At 36.9% G+C, this 19,213-nt stretch overlaps 1 protein-coding gene across 1 annotated transcript in view; it reads right to left on the bottom strand.

Moving 5' to 3' along the window:
- The window catches only part of LOC126380167 (mantle protein), a 41,043-nt gene extending 27,586 nt beyond the window's left edge, over nucleotides 1–13,457 (bottom strand). The window contains exon 1 of the mRNA XM_050029440.1: nucleotides 13,043–13,457. Coding sequence (XP_049885397.1) covers nucleotides 13,043–13,045 — 3 coding nt within the window. The 5' untranslated portion in view covers nucleotides 13,046–13,457. The remainder of the gene's footprint in view (nucleotides 1–13,042) is intronic.
- Between the last annotated feature and the right edge of the window lie 5,756 nt (nucleotides 13,458–19,213).

The following is a 19,213-nucleotide window of genomic DNA, read 5'->3' as shown; positions in this document are numbered from 1 at the left end:
CGCCAAAGGCCCCTGACGTGGCTAACGCAACGACTAGCTTACATCAGTAAGTAGTATCCGGGACCAAAACAATCTGGTGATCAGCCAGTAATGTCCTAACCAAACTAAGAACCACAAAGTATTTTTTTGTGAAATGTCCCCACCGAGAATCGAACTCGGGACCTCCGGATGGTGAGCCCAACGCTCAACCAAGCGAAGTCTTAGTAATAGGGTCCCGTTTTTACCCTTTGGGTACCTACGGAGCGCTAAAAAGTCCGTTGCGTTGTTTTTTTTTTATGACAAAATATTGGTGAATTACACTTACACAAACGCAGATACATTTCGTCTGATCATTGCGTGTGTTTATTGCTCAATAACATAGAATGGTATCATTGTACTCTGTACGTAATTTGGTGTTCGTAATTTGATATATGAGGGTACCTAAGTAAGCTCTTATCGTAATAAAACCATACTATTGCAAGTTTGTGTCGACGGTGTGGTAATTATTTAATTAACACTTTCAAGTACAGAACGTCTACGGACGTTCCGATTCCAAGGTGTCATACTACCTGTTATGAACCATCAATGACCCATGGTCTCTGTCCGTGAAAGGGTTAAAAGGAGTTCTTGATAAGATGCGAAACGTAAACAAGCGTAATTTTAATAATGTAAGTATTTTGTAACAATACAAATTAAATCAGGTAAAATGTGGTAAAAATGTTGTCATTCTGTCGAAAAGAGTTATTTTTATTTCGACTAGAGTATTTTACATGTCCATTTTTGTAATGGACAATGGGGAGCAAAAATATTCTGATTGGAGTGTTCGAACAGAAAATTCCCCTTTTCCCGGCGATGTCGTAATGAAACATGAATAGAGACAATTAGTAAATTCATATGGGTTGGCTACGTAATTAAAATTCTGGTCAGGAGTACAACAAGTGTAAAGATAATGCCGGCGGTTTCAATACGGCTTGTTAATGTGCCGTTCTCGGGAATTTTTCCACTTCGGTGACGTTCCCAGCAGTAAAAAGGCGCGAAACTTATGTAAAAAGACCTTTTTTAGTAAACCTTTAGGCAGATAAGACAAGAGAGAACAATTTGCAAAAGAAAAGCATACAGTACTGTTACTATGAAAGAGTTTTTACCACGGGAACATTCCTACTTTGGGAAATTCCCGGGAACAGCACATTACTGCTTGTTACGCCAGCCGACGCGATCATCTATTTGTATGCACAATGTATCGCACTGCATGACATTGTGAATATGATGCTTTGATACAGCAGTATTTCATTATTCTTAAATTCTGACGCCGTGGTTTCGTTCAATATCAAAACATATTTTTTTTGACGTGAGTTATTGTATATTGGCCGCTGATGGCATTAACTACTTGGCCGGACAAATAGGGAGTGCTGAGGGCTCTCATCCGGTACAACATTTAAGACAAGTTGGGCGCGAACCTCGGCTCAGGGCGTCTGAGAGGAAGAATATTTGAAAGAATTAATTGACCCTATTGGGTCTATAGCGATAATTGCTGAATGAGGGAAGCATCAAAACAATGAAGGACTTTCCAGGCAACGTATTGTTTTTGTGGTCTCATCGAAACAAATGGTTGGTTTCGAAAAAGCAGATGAAGGATAATAGGATTTAAGGGTATACCTCTAAGGCGAAGGTCTGTCAGAGGAAACCATATAAAAACGTACATTGACCAAATTGGTGACGTCCTTAGAAAAGGTTTTACTAAGAACCAGTGTGGGAGTATGAAACGATTGATGAATATGGACGTAGCAAGAGAAGTGTGTCAGGATCGTACCAAATTGCTTACCCCGGTGGGATACAGGCGTGTATGTATGCATGTTGTAAATAATACTTAAAATACGTTCCTTTTTCCTATTTTCCAGCCATATAGATAATGCTATTTTAGGCAAAAGCATAAGTACAACAAAACAAAATCAATAAGTATTAGCATTTTACAAAATGTTAACTCCCTATTCTAGTAAGATCATCATTTCAATATTTCTATTATTAAAGGGCATTGAACATTTCACTATGGAGGCTGGCATAGCCTGGTGGCGCCACCTGGCGGATTTTTTAAAACTGCGGCGCACGATGAAACCTGTGCAAATCGATAGGGGACATTTGTCTGAACAAAAAAGCTTTAATAAACCTATGCTCTAAAGCGTCACGTTTTCACGATATTTAGCTTGAAAGTTCCGAAAAGTTATGTATGAACAAATCGATTTTACTTTTATATGCAATTGGAATATAGTGACTACTTAAGTGATTATGCATGGAATATTAGTGTTTAATATACCATATATTTTTTTATTGAAAAATAAATAAATAGAAAATAGATAGGTAAACTAAATATATTACTGTTATGTGTACTTAAGTTAAAAGAAATCCAGAAACGAGTCGTGAGATGTACAGCTCATGACTTGTTCTCGTGGTAATCACGCTCAAAGTTATTTGCTATGACTGTCTAACAATTTCACACTTTTTGAGTTTTTATGTTTATTCAATGAAAGGCAGCTTAAATGTCTAATCACAGTGAAAGCAGGTGGGGTGTGAAAATTCGCTTTTAGGACTACTTTACAGCAGTGTATGGAACATACCTAGTTCGTATAGACATACCCCATTGTGCCTTCAATGCAACGGGACCTTAAGCTTTTTAGTTCATAACAATCATATTAGATGAACACATTGTTCAATTATTCATCGATTTTCTTATTAATGTTTTTATAAGTATGAAATAAAACATCGTGAAAGTAGTCATTTAGTTATTTATATTTTGCTTAAAAATACAATCAATACTAATTGTTATTGAATACATACAGTGTATATACTTATAACAAATACGCTTTTTTATACAAACTCTTACATATTAGGATAATGAACATCAGTCTTCTTCTTCAATAATCAATCTTCTTCTTCATCAGAAATAATAACTTGATCTAAAAAGGCAGCAGGGGGTTGAATAGGGATTTCTTGGTGCCGAGCCCATCCCATATACCTAACTATGCACATGACATGAGCACAGCACCCCAGTGTCCGTTTTCCAACTATACAGCTGCAATAGTGACCGACAAGTTTATTTCTGGTTTCCAAACTATTATCTAGCAAGAAATATACAAAATAAATTCTGTTGCTCTGGTGCCTCGAGTGTATTTTAGCTCTTGTTAGCCAAGGATCAGAAGCTACTATGTTGTATTGATTTAAATTACAGTCAACTTCAAAATCTTCATACTCTTCAATGAAAAACGTGCAGTTTTCTTTTTGGTGTTCGCCATAGTAGCTTCTTGCCTGCGTCACTTGATACGGCCTCAGAGACATTATCAACAGATCCTCATATATGATAAGATGGGAAACTGTTCACAGCCTTCACTTGAGTTTATAGCTTGGAAAACCGCTCTGCGTTGATTAAAATTGTTTTGTATTACTAACTCGCACAGATAGTTTGGGGTGTCGTGCTTAAAGTATATGCCGTTGATTATTTCATTTACGAGTGGGTGATCTGTCACCTGTTTTCCGAAGGCATTTATTAGGGCGCAGCAATCCTCACTTCCTCTTTTAAATGTGGCATATTCGGTCTTGCGTAGTTAGCTGGAATCGATAATAATACTGTTCCATCAATAATGAAGTAAGTAAGTACGTAACATTTAGACTGCGTTTCCACCAGTAACATGCTAGATGCTACGTTGCATATCCTACAATCGGATTCATTGTGCCGATCAGAATCAGGCCCAATTATCTGATTGGTGGATATTAAACCTAGCAATGTAGCACATGTCAGATGAAAAAACAGCCTTACCGATGTGCTTGCATTAATATGAACTGATTACTCTCTACTGTTACAAAAAATGCAAATATCATTTATTATACATGTCGTAGAAGTAGGAGTTAGAAGACAATAATGGCCATCATTAGTATTACAATCATTTTATTTACTTCCACATAGTTTTTGTATCACGATTAGATAAAGTCACAGCATAAGGTTCACACTCACGGCAACGTCATGGTATTCGTAACGGTTACACAGTCTCTCGTAATCTAGCGCGCCCAAGGACGCTAGCGAGAAAGGGGCCCTCCACCACCCATGGTTCCTATATTCGGACCGAATCATCGGGACATGTGAATGTACTTGCTAGGTGCTCGTTTCCGATCACACTTTCTAGGCGTCCCTACAAGTTATAGGTGAGCGACTATAGCACTCTTCGTAATTATTCGACACGTCCGCTCATGACGATGGTTCGCGGTAGACTGCCCGACTAGAACTGCAGTGCACGTCTGCTCGACACGACGACTCTGTTGTGACTCCTCGACTTCACCCAGGTCTGGCCGTACGCCACCTGTCGTCGGAGCGATGCAACTTCATAACGGATGTGTTGTAACTTCATTTTAGTTTCCGATTTGATCAATTTCTCTTCTTAATTCATTACTAACTCCGACATACATATAAGTTGTAATAGTTGGCTATAAAATCTATTGAAAGCGTAAGTCTGGTACACAAGTGATACGCTTGGCGTAAGAGCAATCTCTGGCTAATTATAATAAAGATAAGTTCACGACTTTCTGTTAAAAATGTCTTGCTTTGATTACACTTCGTCTAAGACGCTACATAATGAAAGAGCTTCGATAAAGTAGGATATTTCCATACACGAATTTTTTTCATATGACATTTCGATTATAAAAAGCACGATTGAAAAACGAGCCGAATTATACATTGTTTTTTATGTATTATACTAACCAGGGACTATAATATAGATACCAGATACACTGCATACTGAGATTTTTTTATTTTTCAATGTTCAAATAAGATTACTTACCTCTCGATCGTCAAATAAGTGGCGAGAATAATTCAGGATGTTGGGGTGCCAAGCAATATTGCTAGGCACCCCAAAAACCCCGAAGATCTCGGCGTCCTATACAGTCTTACTTGACAACTGAAGATCATAAGATCTTCAGCGCGGGCCACGAACAGTGCTTACACCACAAAAAACATATTGCCTGGCACCAACATGACTGGACATCTTGCCAAGATAACAACAACAAATTCAACAATAACACTAACAAAGTCAACAAAAATACTAACAAACTCAACAGCAATATTAACAAACTCAACAGTGGTAACAAATACAAACAGAATGAACAGAATAGAGTCTCAGAACAGAGAAAAGCGCGTGCGCACGTTGAAGATCAAAGTGGCAAACTGACTGAAAGTTCACCCGGTTGTCAATCGTCCTATTGTATTTATTTTATGATGTTGTCTCACTCACACTTATTGTATGGCTATTCGCTATCCTTGTTGATTCCGTCGAAACAATAGAAATTCGTGCAACTTTAAACAAAGTACCTCCATTTTCGCAGTTCCTGGAATTAAACGAGAAAACAAAATGGCAGTTAATAAGTACACCATTTTGTTTCTCTTACACAGATTTCTTAAACTTCGAGAATTCTGCTTTTTAACGAGTAATGATGCCGCACTAAGCGCATTGCGTATATAAAGTGTAGAACTTTATTTTGTATTTCATTAGATCCCGTCGTTGTGTCAAGTAAAATCAAGTTAAGGAGTAAATTACACCTATATCATACATAACACAAACTGATAAACTCAGTTTGCAATTAGTAACGTTAGATAAGGTGTGCACAGTTAAGTACCTATGTACTTTCTATATAATGTAGCAAAGGCAAAAACCATTAATGTTGTTCCAAGTATTTATTAATTTAATTTTTTCAATAAGATAAATATGTTGTATATTAAATAATGTTTCATGTATAATCAATCACTTTGTCACTATATTACGATTGTATATACCTAAGAGTAAAATCGATTTATCCATACGACACTTTCCGTAACTTTCAAGCTAGATATCTTGAAAACGTGACACTTTAGAGCATAGGTCCATTAAAGCTTTTTTGTTCAGACAAGTGTCCCCTATCGATTTGCACAGGTTTCATTGTGCGCCGCAATTTTAAAACGTCCGCCAGGTGGCGCCACTGAGATATGCCAGAAAGGTTCATAGCCCTTTCTATCGTCTGTATAACATGCTCAGCCTAGTTCAGACTACTTGTACCTTATTTCTAATGCTAAATGTATGCAACTATGTACTTTGCACAATAAATAACGACTTCTGTGGTCCAGTGGATGAACGTTGGGCTCACGTTCCGGAGGTCCCAGGTTCGAATCCCAGTGGGGACATATCACAAAAATCACTTTGAGATCCCTAGTATGGTTAGGCAATTACAGGCTGATCACCCGATTGTCTGAAATTAAGATAATCCGTGCTTTAGAAGGCACGCTAATTCGTTGGTCCCGGTTACTATTTACTGATGTAAGGGAGTAATCGTTGCATGAGCCATGTCAGGGCCTTCGGCGGCTCAATAATAAACCTGACACCAGGGTTGACGAATGAAATGAAATATATTTATTCGTTCTATAGTGGTTAATCAGTGGTGGGGCAACCTCAGCGAGTTGACGTTACGCTCGTCCTATATTTTTCAAAATTAATTTAAAAATGACCTCTAAAGCACTTGAAAGCTTAGTTCGCGAACTCCAAACGTCAGTGACAAACTTGTGTAATAAAGTGAGTGCACTCGAGATGAAAGTGTGTGAGCAAACTGCATTAATCCAAACACAATCTGTGTTAATCAAGGCGATGACTGCAATGCCTACCTCCGAAGTGGCGAAAGACTCCCCGCTGACTTATAAAGCTGCTGCAGAACGCCCAGTGAGAACGGCACGTCTAAAAGCCGTCGCTTCATTAAGCGCTGCTCAGCGACCACCGATTCCAAAAAAGCAGGGTACTACGAAATCCCGCACTTCTGACGTAGCTTGTGCAAGAACAAAATCTGACGAAGTTTCCCGAATCACACGAGAATCGAAGCCGAACATCATGACTCCCACCACGACTACTACGCTGCCTACTGAGCCTATACCTCGAGGCGCGGCCACACCACCAGCGATCTCGCCTACACGACTTGGCAACTTATCCTTGTCAGCGAGTAATAAGAACGAATGGGTAACAATAAAGAAAAAAACCCATAAACGAAACAAGATTACCATAGGCACAGGGGAACTAGATGATGAACTCTCAGCTGCGGAACGCATTAAATACATACAGGCTTGGTCATTTAGGCCCGAAACTACCCCTGAGGCTGTTTTGAACTTTTTAAATAAAGTCCATAAATCCGACAAATATAGTGTTGAAAAACGTACTATCAAGACTGACAAACACTCATCGTTCCTGATTGGCATACCTGAGCCGTTTTATGGTGAGTTCACCTCGCCCGCTGTGTGGCCACCGCGGGTCCGGTTCACGGAGTGGTTTCTGCGGCGTCGGCCCCGAACAGAGCGGGGCGAGCCGATCAGTGGCCAGTGAGAAGCGTGTACCAACGGATGCCGCCGCAGTTATGCGTATACCAGTATTCACCCAACAACTACGCATTCTGTCTCATAACGTACAAGGACTATCAAACAAGATCCCGAGGATTGAGTCCATTCTTCAAACAAATGACAAATACGACATACTAACGATTACGGAGCATTGGATGAGTTGTGATGAAATTGTAGTACCGAACATAAATAATTTCACCTTAGCATCGTTTTACTGTCGTCCTATGCGAATAAATGGTGGTGTAGGTATATATGTGCGTGATAACTTAACTGTGTTAGATCGACCGGACCTGTGCTCATTCTCAGTGGAAATGCACTTTGAGACCGCCGCTATACATATTATTGATGCCAATATTATTGTTATTTGTATCTACCGCTCCAGCTCGGAGGGAGATTTTGACATATTCACTCATCAATTAGAACTCCTTTTGCTTTCTTTGATAAATGAAGATGCCCATATTTTGTTCTTGGGTGATTTTAATGTTGATGTTTTAGACAGGTCTAAACAGCACACACACAAACGCAAATTACTGGGTATATTTTCTAGCTACAACCTAACGAACTTCGTAAATTTCTTGACACGGGAAAATAAAAACACGGGTATAGGAACGTGTCTTGATCATGCCTACACGGAGGTACCTCTGGATAGCGTCAAGGCTTCTCCTGTCGATTCGGGCATAGGTGATCATAGGGGGGTATGTGTCGAGATGGTGACGCATAAAAATATTCAACCTACTCGTCACATAACAAAAAGACTCACAGGCCCAGTACAATTAGACAAGTTGATTGACAGAATGGTTCGATTAAATTGGTTTGATTGCGAAATAAATTTTGATAAACTTTTTCGCAAATTCATATCAGACTTTCAAACACATTGTCCTCTTAAAAAAGTAGTTGTAAGACCTAAAGATACGCTTTGGATGAATAGTGAAACTGTCAATAGTAAAGACCATCTGTTACTTTTAAGAATGCTTTCAAACCATTATCCTAATAATTTAGAACTGAAAAAACTCTATTTAGAATATAAATGCAAACATAATGGTGTTCTTAATAGGGCTAGAAAACGTTACTTTAATAACTTAATAGAATCGAGTTCTAATAAATGCATCGCCGTTTGGGATGTTGCCAAAACGGAGACGAATAAAGACAAGCAGCGAGGGGATGCATTTGGTGTGTTGCGGCACGCGGTGTGCGGCCCAACCGGGGCGGACAGCGCGGCCGATTGGCGCCTGGCGCAGGCCCTCAACGACTACTACCTGTCTGTGGTGCGTGACACGCCACAGCGGCCCCATTTACTCGAGGCATTGGAGTTTCTACGAGGTTCGATCTCTAGAACACTGAATTCCTTTTACTTTCAGCCATTCAGTATTTTTGAAATAATAAAAATAATAAAGAAAATCAAACCTAAAACCACCAAAGACATATACGGTATACCCACATCACTCCTATCCAGGCTGCCTATTAACTTCCTTGAAGCACTGTGTGCATATTTTAATAAATGTATATCCAATGGGTCATACCCCGATTGCTTAAAGAAAATCAAGGTAACCCCTGTCTATAAGGGTAAAGGAAGTAGGAAGGAACTTAAAAGCTACCGACCGATTTCACTCGTGCCTGCCGTATCCAAAATATTTGAAATGGGCATCTGTGACCGATTAGCGCATTTTCTTGGCAGCAATGAGCTCTTATGTGTTGAACAATTCGCCTACCAGAAGGGAAGGTCCACATTGGGTGCGGCTCGCCAGCTTGTTCGTACTGTGCTGATTCATTTGGAGAGTAGGCAGCGGGTTGCCGCAGTCTTTTTTGATTTGTCCCGCGCTTTCGATCTCGTCGATCACGAGCTCATCTCAGCAAAGCTAGACCATTATGGCGTGCGAGGTGTGGGGCTTGATATCATCAAATCCTTCCTGACAAATCGGTACCAAGCAACGCAGGTCGGAAGCTTATGCTCTAAGGAGGGCGCTATAGGAAACAGATCTGTCCCCCAAGGCTCCAATGTTGGTAACACGGTTTTTAACATACTAATGAATGATTTGCCTTTTCATTCCTCATTCGCAGAGTTTGTGATGTATGCTGATGACATTTGTGCCATAGTTAAGGCACCTGACGAGAAAACATTGCACGCAAATGTTTTATATGTTTTGCGCAGACTATCCGGCTGGTTTTCAGCAAATGGTATGCAACTAAATGTCGAAAAGACGAATTTGATCAAATTCTCGCTGAGATCTAGTACTGAGCTGGTTGTCACAGCAGGCAATGTTGAAATAAAATCGACTGAATGTGCTCGATTTGTTGGCTTCACCTTGGATAGAGGACTGCAGTGGGCGAGTCATATTGACACAGTATGCTCCAAATTGAACTCGGCCTACTACGCCATCTCTCGACTCTCGCGCACACTTTCAAAGTGTAATTTACTTACCGCTTATTATGGGTACTTTCATTCCCATCTATCGTATGGAATCGACTTGTGGGGACTTGCGGCTGACAGGGACCGTCCGTTTATTTTGCAAAAGAAAGCGGTTCGGATGATGTCCCGCGTGCCCCCGGATAAGCCAGCTCGACAGCTGTTCATAGATCTGGGCATAATGACCGTCCCGTCACTGTTTGTATTTGTGGTGGCCAAATATGTGCGGAGAAATATGTCGGAGAATATTGTCGCGACTCGGCAGTCTGACAGGAGAGGATGTCAACTTGTAACCCCAATACATAGGCTGGAACGCACTGCTCACTCATTGCGTGTTATGGGGCCGCGCATCTACAATAAGTTACCGAAGGATCTGAAGGATGTACCTACTGATGCGAGCTTCATTGGTAAATTAAAAGTGCTACTCACACAAAAAGCTTACTATAGCGTTAAGGAGTTCATTGATGAATGAATAGTGAAGTGTTCTGATCTAGTTCATATTAAATACATATTAACTACTTATTGTTATTAAGGATATAATTTTTTTTTTTTTTATAAAATAATGATGTTTAACTATACTTAATGTTAATAATGTATAATATATAAATAATGACAATGTATGATAAATACTAATAAAATATATGATTATATGAATATGAATAATACAGATCTAAATAAATAATAAATTGCATTGCCCAATAAAGGTCCGAACATTAAATAATAAAATAAGTAACTAATAAAAAAAACACAATAACCAACAAGTATAAGTATAAACATTTAACGTAACTGTCATGAGCTCAACTTTAAACATTCATCCCAGAGTAAAAGGAATGCTGAATTAGAAATTGTTTTAATTTACTTTTGAATATTAGTAGTGGTAATTCCTTTATCCAATCAAAAACATAAATGTGAAATGACAGCCAAGTTCAATACAATGATAAATGCCGTGGTTGTTGACTTCAACGACAAAAGAAGTGAGATCTAAATGGGTGCCAAGTTCAATGGTCAGTCCTGAATTTATTTATAAGTAACAGTATAACATAAAATATCTTCGTATAACATAAGATAATGTATTGTAGCCTAAGCTCTGTCTTGGCTAGTTTTTATAAACCTACCAACGAATTATTATGTTCGATCGTTAGTTTCTACCAACAATCCGAATTTTCGGAATTATAAAATAATAACCGACAAATACTTGTAGGTTTAGAACTTACGAAGGCTATAATTTCATATATGAAAACTAGCCAAGACAGACCTTAGGCTACAATACATTATCTTATGTTATACGAAGATATTTTATGTTATACTGTTACTTATAAATAAATTCAGGACTGACCATTGAACTTGGCACCCATTTAGATCTCACTTCTTTTGTCGTTGAAGTCAACAACCACGGCATGTATCATTGTATTGAACTTGGCTGTCATTTCACATTTATGTTTTTGATTGGATATCATTACTTTTTTTAGGTATTATTTTATCATTATTTATGAGTAGGTAATGATTTTACACTATTGATTTGATGTGCGCTAAATATAAAAATAATAATTAATCCCAGTTAATAATATGTAAACCGAGTATAAGTACCTACTATTAATTGTAAATAAGTAAGTAGGTATACCTAGATACTTACCTACTAAAACGGATAAGTATGCCTAAGTAGGTATCTACCTAAATGAGTGAAAAAAAAATCGGTGGTAGGTAGGTATTAAACTCGTTTAAGATTTACGTTAAGTTAAAAAATAAAAAGCCAGTAAAATGGATTAGAGTTGTGTTGTATGGTGGGCCAAAAGCTGACAACCTATCACCGCTAAACACAATACATGTTCCAACTAGCTTACCTACCCTCACAGTACTTGTCGAATGTGGCATCAAGTGGTTCTATGATCACTTAGTGCTCTGCCTACCCCGGGCATGTAGGCGTGATTATAATATGTTATATTATATGTTAAGTTAATCCACATACCTACCACATAAAAACCGGTTGTCATGAGTTTTGATTACTTACTGATTCAGGTACAGGCACTAATGAAGAATGTTAACTAATTTTGATTATTAGCACTCCATATTCTCTGTCCGAAATAAAAAATACTAGTGAAAGAATAACGTCGCTATGTCAATTAGTTTCCGATTTATAAGTAAAAGAAGTTGTAATCGTACGACGCAGGCCGCCGGTTACGGTGTGACGTCATCGTGCAACACGCTCAGTCTGACTCGCCCAGTCCGCTCACAGTCGCGCGCCCGTATCATTGAAATTTTACCTAAATACATTAAAAATATCCAATCCTTATACTAAAACCAATACTAAATCCAAATACTACATTTACAACTTCTTGATCCTTTTCATTGCATTCTAAACTGCAATGATAAAGTGTGGTGACTCTACATTTAACCGTACATACATCACCTACTTGCTTGAACATAAACAATAGCATCATCGCCATAACTGTCTCTTGCCGATCTGAAATAAGTTCCAAATAAAAATAAATGGCCTTATATATTTTGTAAGTAAAAAAAGGTACATCTGTAACATTCAACCCACTACATCCTAAGTACCTATCCTACTTCCTACTAATATTATAAATGCGAAAGTTTGTGAGTGTGTGTGTTTGTTATCTTTCACGAAAAAATACTGAACAGACCTCAATGAAGTCTGGAATAACACATAATAGGTATGTACAGTTCCCGAGGGAAACGGGGGCGAAACTGCTGGCCTGCTGGCGGAAGCTAGCTTGCAACAAATCAATGTATGTACCTAATGTATCATTTAAATTTACTAAGAAGAGCGGTACCTACCTACACATATACATACCAATAGCTACAAACTATAATAGGTACATATTTGTTGCCTATAACGTAAAAAAATAATGGTAGTTTCTACTATTTGAGTTACATTCTTCCATTATGACATAAGTTGGGTACCTACCTACCTATTGAAGAAATAGATTATAGATTTGGTATGACTTTGTTCAATATAATAATTATTAGGGAGCGGGAAAATAAAATGCGTCCTTCGTCGTTACTCTATTTTATTTATATATTTCTCTATTTATTTGGCGTTGGTTAACAGCGCCATCTGTTGGTCTTTTGGTTACTACTTTACAATTTCCTATCATAAAATATGGACGCAGCCAGCTAGCCAAACTAAATTGTTACAATAGGTTTACGCTAATGCAGACAAGCGTCTGTGACACCTATTTTGTTTTGATAAAACAATTTAGAATAGATAAACTATTAAGCATAAGTAGTACCACGGAAAGTTCACTCACCATTGCATTTTTATTCCTCGCGTTTCGGCGGCAACGAAATCACTATTTGTTGACAAATAATGCGCAACTATTCATTCATCTAGGTAATTTAGGTAGATTACCCGATTGCCCTTTTTCGAATCCTTCATCCATTGTATTACTTAATCGAATAATATTTACTATTATTTGTACTAAAACAACTAAATACTGCGCAAGCTACTACTATAACTGCTGGCGACATAATACTATGCGGGCCGCGGCCCCCGCGTCGCGTGGTGACGTCACAAGCGGTCACGTGACTGTTAGCGGGACTCGATATTTTTCGAAACTTTGAGTGCCTATAAAATCAAAACTACTAAGTATTTTTGACTACAACAAAAACTAGTGTATTTGTATACATATAGGCTTTACTGACACATCATTTTAAGCGATTTGGCATACTTAGTAACATTCTTCATTAGGTATTTATAATAAGCGTTCATAATAGAATCTAATTATTTAAAAATTGCCAGTTTTGTATTTTTTCCTTTGTATTCATCTAATTACCTATCTGCATACCAAATTTTAACTCTCTAGGTCATCTGGAACTGGGTTAGAGTTTTGATCTATAGGTCAGTCAATGATAAAAATGAGGATTTTTGGACCTTAATATCTAAATAACCGTTTGAGATAAGCTTATGAAATTTAGAACACATATGTATCTCGTTAGTCTCAAAATTTATGCCAAATTTGATACGTTTATGTGAAATAGTTTTTGATTTATGAGGGGGTCAAAAGTGGCTCCAAATGGTTCGTGTAATATTACACACGGTGCGGCCCGCCAGTTCTGTTTCTTTAATTGGCTGGACACGCTGCCGCGTGTCTAGATACTGCGCAGTAGGACATTATACTTTTTTATACACAAGCAGAATACGTTATTTTTTGTTAGCGTTTGTATAATCTTTTACTAAAATAAAGCATATATTATTTTCTAGTTTTAAACAATTCGTGATTTTTTCTTAACAAATAAGCAAATCTCTTCTATGTATATACAATATACACAGCATAGACGCGGCATTCGGCGACATGGGGTTGGTAATTCACCTCACAACCTGATTGACGGACACGATAGACGATGTACCACAATAAATACAGGGTGTTAGTGACATCGTAACGAATACTCAGTGGGATGATTCAGACCATGATTCTGAGTTAACGAAAATTCATGAAAATGTTTGTGTTTATTTAAATTATTTTCAGTTCCATATTTTCGCGACGGAAAATTCCACTTGAAATCAACTCAGAATCATGGTCTTAATCATGCCTCAAAGTTTTCGTTACGATGTCATTAACACCCTGTATACATTTTTCAAGCTAACACCATAGAATAAGAAATAATACTACGTACTAACACGCTAACTTTCAACCTGATAATAATATGACAACATTATTGTTGAGTAATAATTTGTGTCGGGCTCCATAGCTGTCTGGTCTGCAAAGCATAACGACTACCGCATACACTTATCTGTGTTTACTTACTCGTATAGTTTGTAGAAATAATCATAACATACCTAAGTAATAGAAGAAAAAGTAGAAAAATTAATCGACCTACTAGAGGGTGTTAGTAAATCATAAACATGTCACAACTTTTTTGACTAAAACACAGTGTTCTTAAATCTCTCTCTCTATATTTAAGAGCTGCGCTCTTGTCGGTGGAGTAACCGCCATTCTTCTCTTCTTCCCGCCAAAACCTTCACCTCCCGATACGACACGACCTGCACCTTCTCTTTTATTTGTTTCATAAATGTCATCCTAAGTCTACCCCTTCCTCTCTTCCCTTCAATTTTTCTCCTTTTTTTTTGTTCTTAAATGACAAACTATATTAAATATTATATCGTATCCGATAACGCCGTCTTAGTCATTTCTGTAATGTGCGAAAGCAAAAATAAATCGAACCATAGAGTCGATCTTACTTTAGTGTTCAATCGTATAGTACACGACCCAATTTGATTCTCTGAATATTCCTGTCACAACCCATATAAAACTTGTAAGTAAGTATTTAAGAATTCTATCATCCGAAACACAGACTTAGCTTAGTTCAGACACAGTTCAACTACAAATTCAAATTCGAAAATATCTTTACTCAGTTACACTTTGAATAGTCATTTTTTTATATAACTGTCTCATTCGCTTAAAACTACTACAGCTTCTCACATCATATATAGCCGGGGAAAATAAGCTGCAAGAAAAATCTCGGCACAGGGTCCTAGACGTTCTGTAAAAAAAAAAATATTGCTACACAATGAGAGACTTCCTGATGAATGTTTCATTATTGTTATAATATTTAGATATGTAGATGTTGTGTATCGTTCGTGCTATATTTTTTTCCCTATAAGATAAGCACCACACCTGGTTGTCCGAAAAAGTAAGATAATTCCGTGCTTCGGAAGGTACGTTAATCCGTTAGTTAGTCCCGGCATACTAGCAGCGCAGCAGGTTGGTTGAGTATGCTCCAGACCCCCTCCTGTTAAATCGTGGGGAGGCCTGTGCCCAGAAGTGGGACGTTCGCACGACGTACGTAATGTATAGGCTGTTTATTTACGTTATGATTTTTACAAATTAAGCATACTACTGGATTAGTGGTTAAAAAAAGTTTATTTACTTATACGTAAGAATAATAATAGTAAGCACAAAATCATAATTTCACACATTGCTCCACAAGAAACAACTATAACAAAAGAGTTTACTTCCATAACAAAATACAGTTAGACATATTCCCCCAAATGAAAATCTGCCGATAAGGACATATAAATACTATTGATAAACATAAAAATACGTTAGCTAGGCGAGCTGAACTAAACTTATGCCTTGATCACAACTACCGAGTGGACGGGCGAGACAGAGCGCTCGGCCGAGTACTCGGTGTGTATGAACATTACGACGAGTGCACGGCCGTGCGCTCGGCCGAGTTATTTGGCGAGATAGCTACTCGCCTCTCGGCGTTGGGGTCCTAATTCCGAATTGGCCAAATTATATATTTGTCCAATTCTTTATTATACCCAATCTATGTAGTCCTAGTTATAGATTTTACATATTCCGAATATTCCGAATTCTCTATTTTATCAATTATGAATTATACAAGTTCTTATTTTTCCGAAAAGTACAGTTAGAATAAATAATAATTACGACAGTAAACACAACAGAACATTTTTCTTTATTTTTAACTTAACAATATGCGCAACGGAAAGAATGCGTAAAATAAAATATAATCAATCACTTAAACCAGCATAACTTTTTTAAGCATTGTCCAGGTGTTATTTTTCCCTTTAACAAGTCTTCAATATATTTTTCAATTTTCGAATCTTTTATTATATATTTCGATCGTCTGTTTTTTTCAATTACATAAACTTGTCCCTTCTTCACTTTCTTTGCAAAAAAATCTGCTTCCTTTTTTAGAAAATGAATATATTCGAAAAGATTGCTCTTTCCTATCTTTTTGTTTAAACGAAAGTGCCAGCCCTCGAGAGCGTTGGTTGTTCTGTGGCGCTCATTTGTACAACACCACATGTTCATGCAGACTTTAGACATCCAATTTTTATTGAAATACTCTATAAACTTTTCTGTTGGAGTGTCATCGGATGCTTTGTTTAAAATACATAACCATCCTTCGGGTATGTATTCGGCTGGCATCAAGGCTAAGTTAGAAGACAGTCTAACGATCTTTCTGTGTTGTTTATCTATCAGCATGTTACATTTTTCTGCATTTCTCCAAATCGCTTTGGAGAAATGATAAAAACATCCCTTTACACGTACACCCGGAAAAACTTTTTTAACGGCATTAATTATTGCCGTTTCCCAGTCACTTTTAAAATGAGATATTGAGACATTAAAATTTTCTTTCAGAATGCGAAATACTTCTTCATAGGTACACTCTTTTTTGTTCGGCAATAAGCAAAAAAATATTGGTATGATAGATGTCAGCTCCCGAGAACTTCCGGTATCAATGTGAACTGTAAATAATTGTTCAAAAGGCGCAGGCACACTCTTAAAGGTTCCATCCGCTAAAAATAAATTTGCCTTTTTTAATAATTTTAGACATTTCCGTTTTCTAAATATAAAAAATTTATGTTCTCCTTCACCTTCATATAAAAGAAAATTCTTCTTTAAGATATCAGGGATTTCTACTTCGTCAATCTTCTTAAATGTACATTTAGAAACATTATAAACATCTTTTCGTGCTGATTTGTTCCTGATTCGTCATATTCCAAATTGGTCATCTTCCAAACACGACACTTTCCAAACTGGTCATATTCCAAACTAGTCATATATTAGATTCGTCATCTTCCTAATTTGTCATACAATGTACATTTGCCTGCACAAATTAATTCAATAAATCCTTTGTGGTAAATTTTATGATAAGAACCTATTTATATGAGTGTTACTTGTCTATCATGAAGTTAATGTCATTGTTACTTTATTATTTATATTGAGTGAATATAATTTTAATGAAATAAAAAGATGACTTCTAATAATAGTACGCACGAAGAAATGCAGTTTATCGCAAGTGAAAGAGGGAAAAAGTTACTTTTGTATTCTGGATACAAATACAGTCTACACAAAAAAAATAAAAATGGTACTCTTACATGGAGATGTACAAAAAGGGGTGAGTGTGCAACTTCCATTACTGTAAATGATAATAATGTCGTCATGAGGCAGCCTAACCATGTATGTAATCCGGAGTTTATGAAGTTAGAGGCTGACAAATGCTTTGATAATATGAAATTGGCAGTCACCGATAATTTCGAACCTATACCAAAAATATTCGAGAAAATTGAACAAGATTTTATAGAACTTAATGGAGAATCTTCTCTGTCGGAGCTACCGATATGGAAAAATAAAAAAAGTACTTTATACAATGTCAGAAACAGATTTCTTAATGTGCGAAAATGCACATATGATAAAGTAAGCGATGTTTTGATCCCAGAACAGCTATCCAAAGATTTTTTTATTTGTAGTGACGGACTTGACGATAAAATTTTAATATTTTCATCGCCCATTGCTTTGGACTTTCTATCAAAGACTGAACATTATTACGCTGATGGTACATTTAAGGTTGCGCCACCCCCTTTTAACCAACTCTATAGTCTTCATGCAAATTTGGAGTCAAGTGTTATAAATTCATATTTTGTACCACTCGTTTATGCGCTTTTACCAAGCAAAAGTGAAGAGATTTATCGGCGTTTATTTTTCCTTCTAAAAGAAAGGTTTGGTTTAAATATCACCAAGTTTAAGTGTGACTTTGAGTTAGCTGGTATAAACGGTTTTTTATCAGTATTTCCGAACGCAACAGTAACAGGATGTTATTTCCATTACCAAAAAGCCTTATGGAAAAAATCTAAGGATTGTGGAGCATTCGCTACTGAAGAAGGCAGATTTTACACAAAATTATGTGCAAAACTAGCTTTGTTACCGAAACAATACGTACCGGAGGCATACTTAGAAATATCTCACTCTGCCTCAGATTCAAACGAGATAAGGTTATTTCATAATTATTTTGTAAATTTTTGGATGCAAAAGATCACTAGCAATTTATTTTGTGTTGATGAAGATAATTTCCGCACAAATAATGCCGTAGAAGGTTGGAACAACAGAATTAACCATAGATTAAAGAAAAAAGGTTCATTGTATTTTTTTGTAAAAAAGATGAGGGAAGAAGCACTACACCAGGATATAAGAACAAAAAATTTTTTTTTACATTCCAACCAAACGCACCGCCGACGAACTAAAGAATAAAATAAATTTACAAAAGAAAACGAAATAGTACAGGATTTTGTAGATAAAAAAATAACTGTTGTGGAGTGTCTGAGTAGGCTATGTGAAGTATAATTTTATTAATGATTTATTTTCTCTAAGGAGAATACTTTGTTATTTTATTGCAAAGAAAGTATGTTTGCTTTTAACATAAATAGGTATATTTTAAATCTTAAAAAATGTTTTAACAAGAAATAAATTTAATTACTTACATTATTGTTACTTTGGTTTTTATTAAAATTCAGTTTGACTGTACAATGACAAGTTTGGAAGATGACGAATCTAATATATGACTAGTTTGGAATATGACCAGTTTGGAAAGTGTCGTGTTTGGAAGATGACCAATTTGGAATATGACGAATCAGGAACAAATCTTCGTGCTGAATACAACGCATCTTTAAC

This window comes from Pectinophora gossypiella, chromosome Z (assembly GCF_024362695.1).
Source record: "Pectinophora gossypiella chromosome Z, ilPecGoss1.1, whole genome shotgun sequence".
Lineage (NCBI taxonomy): Eukaryota > Metazoa > Arthropoda > Insecta > Lepidoptera > Gelechiidae > Pectinophora > Pectinophora gossypiella.
The sequence above is the reverse complement of the archived record's forward strand: the minus strand, read 5'-3'. Positions and strand labels throughout refer to the sequence as shown.